Source organism: Anoplolepis gracilipes, chromosome 6, assembly GCF_047496725.1.
Source record: "Anoplolepis gracilipes chromosome 6, ASM4749672v1, whole genome shotgun sequence".
NCBI lineage: Eukaryota > Metazoa > Arthropoda > Insecta > Hymenoptera > Formicidae > Anoplolepis > Anoplolepis gracilipes.
In genome coordinates, this window is record NC_132975.1 from 12,157,623 (window position 1) to 12,171,130 (window position 13,508).

The following is a 13,508-nucleotide window of genomic DNA, read 5'->3' on the forward strand; positions in this document are numbered from 1 at the left end:
ATTTACACAGATTTGTGTTTAACGGCACAGCTACGATGTATATATGAATGCGTGTGTATGTTGCCGCCGTAGGGGGACGCAGAGAGACAACACGCTACATCGACATCGTGGAGAGACCATCTTCCCCGAGATCACCATGTCACACTGCGCTAAATGTCATTGGGTCCCCGTTAAAGGATGCTTGCTCAATTATCATCATTTCTTTAACGATGTAACGCGACAAACCATTTTTTTCGTCGATTTCTAGCCGAAAACTGGTTGCGTATATTTTTGTTCTAGTGTAGATTCATTAGCACGTTTGAATATTTTTTTATTGCTTTATTGATCGATTAATCTGGAAAATGTGGTTGGTTTAAGAAGATTTGATTATTTCAAGATGTGTAATGCTCATATAACTTTTCTTTGTTGTATCTTTTGAAATTTTTATTTTTCTACTATTTTTTTCTTCTTACATCAAATTTAAAAAGGATACTGTTGAACAACGTTTTGAATATAAATATATTGAAGGTTTAATAAATATTGTGAAATAACTGAAAAATAAAGATATAAAGAAATTAAGTGTTAAGTTATTATTAAGAGTTATTTTTACCTCTAGAAAATTTTTCACATCTATAAATATATTGAAGTTTTTATTTTCAATATTTATATATTTAACACTCTTAATAATAACTTAACACTCTTAATTTTTTACATTATTTTTCAGTTATTTCAATATTTATTGAGTACAAGACAGTCAATTTTAAATTTAAAAAATTGAAAGCAAAAATTGAGTGTAATGTGTTCGGAAAATTGTTTATGATTGTCAGTTTTATGTTATGCAGTTTTGTAAAAAAAAAAAAAACACTATATCTTTCACTCGACAAGCGCATATGATACACGTATGAAAATAATTTACCATAAATAACCTCGTATTTTCCATTGAAGATTTATTAGGTACATTACTAATCGTTTCGCTATTTTCCTACCAATATGAGAATACAATAAAATTGAATTGAATTGTTTTTCTATTTCCCAGTCGTTAACCGGCAATTCTACTGTTCTACCATTGGCATAAATATTGCGTAATGTTACCTGCATCATTATTAACACGCGTTTCACGATTCTAATCGATAAATCACACCATCATTAAACAATCAGTCGAACGCTCGTCAAATAGTTATTTACATACCTTGATTTTTCTAATCGTAGTAGAGGCTAAATTACTCGCGTGCTCGTGGGGTTTGGCGCGGCAAAATGAACGCTCGTGCATCAGCCGATAAATGCACGACACACGCAGCTGCATCGTCCGTTCTAATCAATCGGAAGCGACCCGACAATCTCTCATTATCGAGTGATAATTACGTGGAGCGCGCCCTATATCACATTTATTTTGTCATGACTGAACTTTCCGCCGTAGGGAAATAACGAGCTCGCATTTAACGTTTATTGCCATCGCAATTGAAGAATTTCGGGGAAAAAACAAAGTAAAAATCTGAATTCTTAGAACAACGAATTGCAAAGAACAATACATCCGAGAAGAGTCTCAAGATACGCGGCTAAAAAAAAAGATATTTATTTCCTTTGTACATATATATGTGTGAATTGCGTCTCTGCAGAGCAAAATAGTTTTTTTTTTTAATTTTTAACACGAAACTGCATGTAACGCGCGAGATATTAATCCTCTTTTCTTATTACATAACATGATATATACAATGTGGCCTGATACGGCTGATTTAAAGTGATGTATGTGCCGGAAGCTGCAAGGGATTATGCATGTACCTAACATGCGTATATAATTAATAATCAATGCTATTCCGTTGGGATGTTTGAGATTGTCAGTAAATATCCTTGATCAGCTATGTTAATGTCTCTACATAAGCTCTAAAAGGATTTACATTTGCTTCTGTAAATTCTGTATAAAAATACGACTATCAAAAGAAAAGGAAAGAAAATAATAGTAACAGTCAGACTCTTCAATGTCAAAATTATGGAAATATTCTTGAAATTAATTACGTTAATTAGAGTAGCAGCTTACGTTGGAGAATCTCTTTTTCTCTTTTTCGAAGAACTTTGGAAAAGTGGGGTGAAGACCGTCCATTTTCTCCGTACGATTATTGATCGTGGACATTACCGGCGAAGTATACCGATGTAACATTAGACAGAATCCGTCGGGGGAGCAGTGAATAATGCCTCGATAGGCGTTAGTTTTCTTCTTTTACGGGAAATGTAAGAAGCACGTAGTACGACAATAAATTTTCTCTTGTCTCTAGGAATGCCAGCTGCTTGCCATGTAGCCGCGTCGTGTACCAGCGTGATTCACAAAGTCACGTCATCGATATATCCGAATGATTTTCTCGAGTGCGCATTTTCATTTTCAAGTCGCTTTAGAATGCATGAAAAGCCATAGTTAATTTAAAATAATTCGTCAATCGGAACTAGGAGGGGAAATCAACTAGGAAGGCTAATAATGTGTGTTTTCCTTGAAAGTTGAGGACGCTCGACATGATAAATGCTAAAATGGCGTCTCGCGATTGTTCATTGAATATTTTAACGTGCCGCGGATAATAATGAAACGTCGGTTCAGTAAGTACAGTAATTTATAACGCAATATTTTCACGGCAATATGTAGTGTTCACAAAATATTGTGCAGAGACTATCCAACATACATAATTATGCTATGGAATAATTGATATCACATATTAAGATCAAAATTTATTAATTTTTTATTTTGATATAAAAGCAATTTTTTTAAGATTTGAAGAAAAATATGAGAGAAAATTTAATACACTCTTTAATTTATAATATTAATTAACTTAAAAATTTTTTGAACAAATATTTTGCTATCATAGAGAATTGAATAAAATATTAGGCGCAAGAATAGTATAAATAAAGAATAATATAAAATTAAAAAAATAATATAAATATAAAAAAAAATATTCTCTTTTAATATTTAAAAGAAAAAAAACTGCGTTTAGTCTTGTTTTATTAATAAAAAAATTAATTAATTTTTTATTTCTTATTTTATATAGGAATTATATTTATGCAACTTAAATTCACATTTTTACCTGCCAACTCGCAAGATCTTTTATGAATAAGCGTTTCAGGCATATAAGAAATATTAATTGAGGAAGAACGGATTGAACGGATCGCTATCTGGTCGATCACGAGACGACCGTCTGGCAAATATAGGGGAAAGTTAACGCGATATACGCGTTTGGGCTTTTAATTAGCTGTATTACATAACGCGACCACGGTGAGAAGGCAAGCCACAAAAGATGTGCGAATAAATATCATGTCGTGAAAGCAGCTAACTGGATAACGTCTGCTATCTCGCGATTTACAAGTACATTTCTCTTCAAGAAGGTTACACCCCGAAGAAATCCCGAAGAGACACCGCGACACTGCGATTATGCGTAATTATTAATGTACTAAAACTTTTTTGTCGTCATTTATTTTCAGCGCATCATTAATTTCTTATATTTCTGAGTAACGTTTACTACTTTATCTAATCGGCCAACGCGCACAGAGTCGTCGCGGTTGTCATGTCGTTTTATAAAAATTGGAAAAGAAGAAGAGAGAAAGAGAGAGAATATTCTATAGTGAGATTTATTACGTATATTTTTTTCAATGGAAACTTATAGAAATTGTAATATAATGAAAATTTGCAACCGCACGCGTACATATTTGTATTATGTATCAATTAATACTTTACTTACAATTAGACGATAAATTATCAACTTTTATATTTTCATGTACTTATCTCTTTCTTAGGTACCATTCAATATGTCTCGTTACTTATTACATTGAAGTATTTATAATTGGTAAAGCCTGCAATTGCGACTTCTCGACCAATACGTCGTTTCGCTGACCAACATCGCGAACGATGCATCTTTCGATGCTTCTCATTTTTTATTCACTTGACAGATCGGGCATCAACCCGATAAGGATGTATCGCCGCCGGTTGTTCTTCCCACTTCGCTTCCTATCGCGCTGAGTTTATAATATACAATCACTTCCCCAGTCGACGAACGTGATAATGAGAAAGTTGTACTGTAACAACATTTCGTTACTTTAAAAGATGCCCTGGCAACGTATCACGTCCCTGATTCTCGCCGGTCGGTCGTACCGTAATAGGTTGCGTCTTCAAGATTAATGTTCGGTCTTCGGGATCTTTTCGCGAGATCTCTGAATTTGTGGCTTATAAGGGCACACCATTTCGGCGACCGTGATTCGAATGCATTCACAGTAGAATTTTCTAATGTAAAAACTGATTCACTTTCTATATTTACTAGAAACTAAAATAATTTTGGAGAATTATATAAATAAATCAAACATTTTTATTTTAAGAAAAATTCTATAAATTTAGTTTTCTACCTAATCTAAAATTGAAAATTATATTCTATCTTGAATTTTTAAAGAAGTCAAATCAAATTAAAAAAAAAAAAATAATAAAAAAAATAAAAAAAAGAATAAAAAATAATTAAAAAAAAATAAAACATTTTTAATTAAATTTTTCTACAGTTTTATCTAAAATTATTTTATTTTTAAAATTATTTAATCTTATTTATATTTGTGATTATACTTAACGCAAGATTTCTTTACGGTAAACTTTTAAAGTTACAAAAACAAAATTGTATGCAATTGTATGTTGGTCTTGAATAAATATCGAAAGTTACTAGGGGTTATGCAAAGATCAATTTTCATAACGACGATGGGCACTGCCGAGTGTGTACTCTTGCCGAATGGGTACTCTCACCAAATATTTTAATTGGTGATTAAGAGACGCTCGAGCCGCACATGTGTCTCGTTATTGCGTGACTCACTCTTTTCTCCTCCTTTTTGGTTGACAGTTTTGCACCGAAAAATCACCTCAGTAACCTCTATCAAATTAAGCGTTGATTTTTTGGTTGATACTTTGCTAATGCATTTTTTTAATTAATATAACTTTCTCAAATTTGTTAATTATTTCAGCTAATTAATTGTATTTCAGAAATCTAATACTTTATTAATTAAGAGAAAATGCAATTTAATCTTTTGAGAAATTTTTTTATTTTTTAGTAAAGTATATAATCCATAATAATTTTTTTATTTATTTTATAAAAAAATTGAGATATAATTCTGTATAAATAATATAATCAGTAATTGAATAATTAATGATAGTTATAGCAATAATTCTAATTTTATTAACAACTTTATTTTTTGATTGTAATTAACATTTCTCATGAGAATTTTCTAGATTTATCATTAAAACGTTATCAACTTTTTAGATACTTATATTAATATACTTTTTTTGCGTCAGCTATTCAGCATGTAATAATATATTTTATATGCTCTAAACTTGCGCAAGAATTTTACTAAATGATGTCTGAAATATCAAAAACTTGACTATATATGTATGCGTATATATTCGAAAGGTTATATGTATACACGTAAACGTATAATACTTGAACGTACAACGACGATCACTGATGCAATGCTTCGAGCATTATCTTGTCTCCCAGCGAGAACACAGACACAAGAATGTACAGAATGATCAAATATAATTGCGTCACTATCGGCCGTTTACGCGCTTACTGCATGCATATATGTGCTCGTACGCTGATATGTATTCCACGTAATCGTTAAATTATACGCATAACTATTTTTCGCGATCTTCACAAACAATATAATTAAATTGACATTAACTGTATTTTCTTAACCAAGTCGTGAAATTTAAATCTTCCTCGCGTCTTTATATTTGTGTGAGCAGGATTAACAAATCGATTTAGAAATTTCAGGATGTGCCAATTACAAAGCTAGCTTGCAAACATTTTTTATTTTTATGCGAGAGAATATTGTTTTTTAAATAAACGATATAATATGCTAGAAAGTTATGAAGATTATTATTTTGAAGACATGAAGATTATTATTTTACATTTAATCTGATTTATGGGATCGGATCTGATTCCGTTATATTAATCGAGCATTAAACCGGTCCTGTTGACCTGTCGATTTCCGGCGCCACGTTTTTCGCACGAACAAATCTGCCGACAAGCTCACGAAACTAACAACGGCACGAAGTTATTGATCATTACTCGAAATGTCAGCGATAAACGCAGCCACTTCGGCGCCAGGCACTTGGTTTCTTCTGCATGAACGTAAGCGGATAATTTGTATTGTGGTTAGACAAATGTCCTTCGCAGATTGAAAGAAAAAAATGTACAGGCTGTTCCAGAAACTCCCGTTTTGATTTTTTAACGATCAATTTGACGAATATTATCTATTCTATGAGATAATTCAGATAATCAATATTTGACAAATATTATTTACTCTTCACGTGGAAGCCAGGGATATAGACTTTAGATAAGAAGCTTTATTTAAAATTTTAAATATGATAAGAAAGTTAACACTAGAGACCCTTGTTTCGTTTTATATAAAAATCAATCGCGATACTCTCCTCGTGCATATATATATGTATTTGCCTCATCCATTCACGCAGTCGTTTGACTCTACGCTCCGCGTGTCCTCTCCTTTGCTCGATTCTATCAATTTCGTCTTTCTCCGTCGCTTTTCTTTTTCCGACAACGGAGTCGGCTTTCATTCAAGTATGCATTCCTCGAGATGCACCGCGACTGGTAGGCGCATCCGCGTGCAACCTTTCCTTTTCGACACGGCCTTAGGAACAGCCGGCGCGAGACGTGCCTCTATATTGCGACAACCAGTCGCCGCGGTCGTATCGTACTTATAAGGCCGCGGATTGCAACGCGTTCTTCTGATGATATTTCGAGTCTCTTGCGCGAGATACAGCTCTTCACATTTGAACCCTCACGGATCCTTCGCCCTTAGTCTACACGACATCCAGACGTCTGATTTATTCTTACAAAAAATTGTTTTATCCACAATATAGATATTATAATATATATAGTCTTGTAATTTAACTATATATATATATATATATTATTTAAGAGAAAGTGGAGAATTGATCTTGCAATAGTGATTTCTTTATAAATCGACATTGATTTTTTGAAGCATAGCAGAGCTAGTTAAAGGAAAATATATCTCTTTATTATATTCTATAATAATATCTTTTGTTGATATTTAACAAAAAAAATAATATTTTATGCAGTAATTAAATTCTTTATCACTTAGTTGTAATTATAGAGAACATTTTACTATCGCTATGAATAAAATATTCGAAGCTCAAACAGTATTATATATTGTTATGTCTTTCATAGAAAATTAATAAGATTTTTCAAAGTTTAATTAATTTTTAATGTATTTTTGGAAATAAAGTTGATAAATTTTTATCAACAATGATAACAATGTCCTTACACTCTTTATTTTAAATGTATAAAAAATCGAGGTCATTAAAAATATTATTAATAATGTTATCAACGATATTTATATATTTGCGAAATAAAGTAAATACTAATTATTAAAATTATATGTCATATTGTTATTAATTCACGTTTTTTTCTTTAAATTTATCATTTCTAGGTTAAACATAGAGTCTTAAGATATTATTTTGAGTAACTGTATGGAACACACTTATGTTAAATTTGTCATAGATACGTACATAATTGTCTTATTATTATGAACGATTAATTAATCTTCTACACATTAAATATTTCTATCTTAACTCGAGATGAATTGGTAATTATAAATCTTAGCTATTTTATTTCTTTTCATATTACTGCTCAAAGTTATAATGTAAAAATATCGTTTCAATGACTCATCGTCTGATGAACATAATTACTCTAGCAGTGATGCCAGCAATAATAATCCCGAGGTCTTGAAGCAAAGAAGCGGAAGTAATGGCGATATAATTGCAAAATGATTTGTTGTTTTAAACTTGCAACTACTTAACGACTTTTTCGTCAGAAAATTATGTAAGAAAATATTCTTCCTCGCTCTTTTCAGGATATCCATAATTTCTTTAGCGTTTCTGAGATGTGCACGAGACGGTCGAGAGCAGATTTGTATCGAGCTCGTCGGGCGTCGCTTGGAAAAGAACAGTACTGTCTCACGAATATCAAACAGACCACCAGCGGGGGTTTAAAAGGCGTGCAAGTACTGGAGAACGAACAGCCGGTGTTCTCATGTTAATCGAGCGCCTTAAAAGTCGGTCGCGGGTCGTCTCGCCTCTCACGAGTTGTCAAAGTAATTTTCGCAGAATTCTCGCGCGCGCCTGCCTTCGGGAGAACGTTCCGCTTGTGCGGGATGAAAGTAAAATTGAATTTGGCGTGCACACGTTACGTCTTCTCGCCTGCGGGCAGGCGCTCTCTTAGAACGTTCTTGGTATGTACTTATATGTCAAGGTCGCCTTCCACACACACACACTTGTACGTCGCTTGTTGTCTCTCTTCCACCGATTCATCGGAACAAGTTCGCACGATCATTAGCGAGAGAGATTACTTTTAGATTACCGATATGTGATAAATCTTTGTAGATAAATCTATATTATAATCGCAATCGATTTCAAATTTGTCAGAAAATCTGTCGTTAAATCTGCAGTCAATAATTCTCAAATAATAAACTCTGTTCTATTAACAAAGCATTTTTGTTAAATATATTTATCTCCCGATTATTTGTTCGATTGATTGAAATATTGGAAAAGACGAAAATTACAATATTTTCTCTATTTTCACGACTGAATAATTCATGATTCATTATCCATACAATATAATCGAGCGATACATGATCTATGACATTATGTCGCAAGAAATGCGCGCGCGAGGATCATCACGTTTAATCACGTCGAAGCGAAACTTTTGCTGTAAAATCTAATACTCATAGTTCTTTACGAACATTGAAACATACTTCATCACGTTCATATATATATATATATATATATATATATATATATATATAGTGTTTTTGGCATAAAAACTGCGAAACGAGAAAATTTATCAGCGCCATAATTTTATGCCGAAATGTCACCACAATCAACTAAATGATTAAATGCATAATAAATATTTTTCGAAAGTTATAGCTATAAATAAATAAAAAAATTATTTAAGATAAAGAACATTTTATTTAAATCCATTCTTTGCTTTGTAGTTAAGGATTGATTTAAGTAATAATGGAGAGGAAATATTAGTTAATATGGAATGATGAATTGTATGAGAAGAAAGGAAAGATATTAAAAAAGTTATGGCAGGAAAGAGAAAAAGAAGAGGAGAAAAAATATAAATGACTGTGATTTAATGATTGTATAGGGAAAAGTTTTAAGTAATATGTATGTGAAATAATATTATAAAATTAATATAACATTATTATATTTATTATTAAAGGAATTAGAATACTAAATACAACTGTAAATATTTAGGAACATGTAAGTTGAGGTTTTGCTGATGATTATATTTATTAGACATAAGTTAGATATGATATAAATTATATAGGAATGAATATATATAAAAATGTATGAATTTGTATGGATGGATGAGAAGATATTATAATTTGTAAGCACCAACTGTGTCCCTTCTGGGCAGAAGCTGGAGAAATAAAGTATTATAAAAATACCTAAATCCATTCTTTAAAAAAAATGTTAAATCGATACTCAAATGTAATTAATTTTATACCATCGATAAACGTATTGTAAATCTTGTAAAATGAGCATGTTAATATTTGAATAATATTTAATTAATTTTTGATGTATATTATTTTCTTCTTTCTTTTCTTTTATTTATAACTTTGTCTTGTCGGATAAGGTATTATTTTGAGTAACTGTATGGAACATATTTATGTTAAATACGTCATAGATATGTACATGATTGTTTCATTGTTATGAACGATTAATGAATCTTCTACACATTATATATTTCTACTTTAACTCGAGGTGACTGATAATTAGAAATTTTATTAAAAAAATTTATAATCTTAACTATTTTATTTCTTTTCATATTACTGCTCAAAGTTATAATTTAAAAATATCGTTTTAATGACTCATCGTCTGATGATCCCTAAATAGATGAATTCACATTTCTTTAATTTTTAAATTTAAGTTTAGTCAATTTTTTATATGATGTTACATAGGGTTGAGTCAGATTTAATGATCTTGCCAAGGAGATCAGGCTTTGATTGCGTGTATGTATATGCGTGTTTGGATATGCAAACGTGGTTTATTAAAGGAATGAAAACGATAAGAAGATAGAAAGGAACCTAATATATTTTAAAAAATTCCACAATCTTAGGATGGTAGATATATATAAAGCTCGCACAAGATGTTAGATCAGTGCAGTAAGAAATTTTCGAGCTGTAATTAAGAAAATAAGACACCTTTCGACATGAATTTATTGGTAAGTGGCAAATTTTTGTACAAATAAAACATATGTGTAAGGCAATGTTATTATGAGATCTGTATATTCTGTTTCCGGAAATATAAAGTTACTTAAATCTTTAATTAAAACGTCAAGTGTATATACTAATTAATGTATGTACTAATGCGTTATAATAATTTAACAGATTAAATTACACTCTCATTATATGGAGAAATATAATTAGTTGTATATACATCACCCAAAAAAAATATAATTAGGTGTATAAAGTTTAACAAATTACATATACGGTATGTAATTAAGACAAGAATACATTGTACTAATAATAAATTATTCTTTGATAGTTATATATTTAATTTAGATATCTTACATTTGCATTATAAAGATACTTCGGCGTTCTTATTACTTATTAATTGATTTTATTAATATAGAATATATTCATATATAGTGCGATTTAAATTAAATTTATAATAAAAATATGATACAAAAAAACTATATACACATAATTCATTATCTTTTCAGGTAATTACTTTGTGCGTTTTAATGGAAGCGCTATTGATAATAGCAGAAAGATTACCTAACAACCAAACACCTAAAAATTACAATAAGTATGTAGCATTTACTCAACCGGTTGAAAAAACTACGTCAACACCGCTTTATTATTCCCAACAACTGGCCAACAAGACTCTCTACAGCTACAGCTACAACACTGATACTGGCATTCAGGCTCATGAGGATGGTCACCTCAACCATATAGACACTGAGCAGGAAGCCTTGGAAGCACGAGGTAGCTACAGGTATACCAACGAGGGTAATATCTTTCAGGTCTCGTATGTAGCCAACGAGAACGGATTCCAGCCGGAAGGTGCTCATTTGCCCACAGTACCGCCACTAATTAAAAAGGCTCTTCAATACATCGCTGAACACCCGAAAGAAAATGAAAAGAAATAATCACTCTGGACGTGATAGAAATATAATTAAAATTGACAAAAGCAAGCAAGTTTCAATAAAACGATAGATCAAAAAAGCCTACATATATTATGAATATGTGAAATTCTCTGATCACTTTTATCTCAGAACACATATTTGTTTCAAAATGAAGGTTCAAAAGATCGTAATACTCTGTGGGCTATATAGGTATAAGCGCCTGATATTATAGTATATGTAACATGTAAATTAAAAAAATTACGTTAGATTAATAATTAAAGTGTATTTTATTTAAACATGTTCGACCTGACCTGTTGGTGCTACACAGTATATCGGCATCATCAGTTTCATCCCATCATCATTTCATTATTTATCGTTTCTTAAGCACACAATCGTGACTACGTGATCGCGCAGCTCGATATGAGAATCAATCGGGATCATCGAAAAATCTACAACTAACACAAAACGAGAATGCTGAAATTGATGTCGTGACGAGGAAAACTTTCTCCTTGGCGAGGGCGCGATGCAACGAAAACGAGATGACGAACGCGCTATACCTGGGAGGAACCGATAGTGGTAATCGAATCCGATAGTCTAATTATGTTAGTTGCATAACCGTTGCATTGCCTGGTTTAATGTTGAAATTTAAAGCCGCTCATGTTTGTGTGAGTATCGGAATTATTTTGAGAGAACCAATTATGTTAAGCAATTTGGAAAGAGAGTATAACTAATTTTTTCAAATTAAAATAATTAAAATAATTTAAATAATAAACAGAGAAATAGTATTCAAGAAATTCTTTTATCACATCCAGTATAGATCAAAAATTCTAAAAAAAGTTTTTACATTATAGTTTGTTTATAATGGGGTCCTTAATAAAATCGTGAAATTTATTACTTTGTTATGTAGAAAACGCTATTGAATCGATCTTTGAAATCGTTTCGTTTGTGTAACAATTCGATCTCTGAATCTTGCAAATTGCGATGAAACGCTAGAAGGAGAACGTAGTGCACGGAGGCTGATCGGGATCAGATCATATCTTTCGATCATGCAGCCAGCTATTGTATTTGCCGTCCGTGCGGAGGCGGACTTTAGATTCGTGTAGAGATATTTCGCGCATTTAATTGGCGGTGCTAGACGTTCATCGACAAGAAGACGGCTTTTACAATAAGATATTTGATAGTTGAATAACCACATGATTGTTAAAGAATAATTTTCGTCTGTTCTATATAGAAAGAAAAAAGATTAGATAAAACATTAAATGTCGATCGAACGAATCATTTTTTTTTACTTTTAAATAAAGTGAGTATTAAATTTGAATAATTTATTTCAATTATAATATATCATGTATAGAGTAAGATACACCTTATTCGCTTTCGCTGAGCAATTACCTTATATCGGGACACCTTCATGACAATTAATCACGATGCAATTTTTGAAGTAACTACGGCACCGTATCCAAAACATCGATCAGTTCGACGTATCTAGAATTGTCAATCGCAAGTAGCAATTCGGTCGAGGCGTGATTTCGTAGCGATAGCGCGAGAGAGATCTACGATGATCGGGCTAGCGATTAGATATTTCGAGGTGCATTCAATCGTTACATCCGCCTGATTGCGAGACTCGTATGCAGATTCCCTTGCGGATATCACGAAATACAAGCTTGCAGAGATGTAAACGATTTCGATCTGCTAGTATACGCAGATCAAAGAATACGAGATATGAATGAAGAGAAATTTAATGAGATTTATAAAAAAAGAATGTTATTTTATTAACGCAATATTTGTATTGTAACATATTTATATCAAAATTATAGATGTGTATTTCTCTTATGTTTCAAAGTCAATAATTGAGAAAACTGTGTGATGTAATATGAAAATGAAGAAAATTTGTTAAATAACCGTGAATTGAAGAAACTAGGTGGAGGGAATGCCACATTTTTCCCGTCCAGCGTAGATTCCTTAAAATACGCCCCGGGGGCAGAGTGATTTACGAGAGGAGAGACGTCAGTCCGAGATTGAAGAGGCTTGTCTTGCGCGAAAAATATTTTCAATTTAACGTAACAGAGAGACGAGAGTCTTCTCGCCGCGCAATTTCGTACTATTATCCGCGCTATTCCTTGAAGCGCAGCATCACCAACGAACTAGTGATTTAATCGTTCCAACCACGGAGGTATACACGTTGAATATGGAAAATACCTTAGGAATAAATTAATCTCAAGGACCGCCTCCTCCCGTGTAATTTGTAATCGCGCGACTCTCGTTTAATTAACACAACGTCGTATTTTACGTTTCTATTAATGCAAATGGATGTAGAGGCATTCGCACTATAGTGTTTCTTTCTTTCTC

At 32.0% G+C, this 13,508-nt stretch overlaps 1 protein-coding gene across 1 annotated transcript; it reads left to right on the plus strand.

The window, feature by feature from the left end:
- The first annotated feature begins 10,180 nt into the window (after positions 1 to 10,180).
- LOC140666969 (endocuticle structural glycoprotein SgAbd-3-like) lies at positions 10,181 to 11,398 on the plus strand. Its single transcript, XM_072894529.1, has 2 exons — positions 10,181 to 10,256; positions 10,758 to 11,398. The coding sequence occupies exons 1-2, from the start codon at positions 10,245 to 10,247 to the stop codon at positions 11,184 to 11,186; spliced, it is 441 nt and encodes a 146-aa protein (XP_072750630.1). The 5' UTR covers positions 10,181 to 10,244; the 3' UTR covers positions 11,187 to 11,398.
- Positions 11,399 to 13,508: the final 2,110 nt, after the last annotated feature.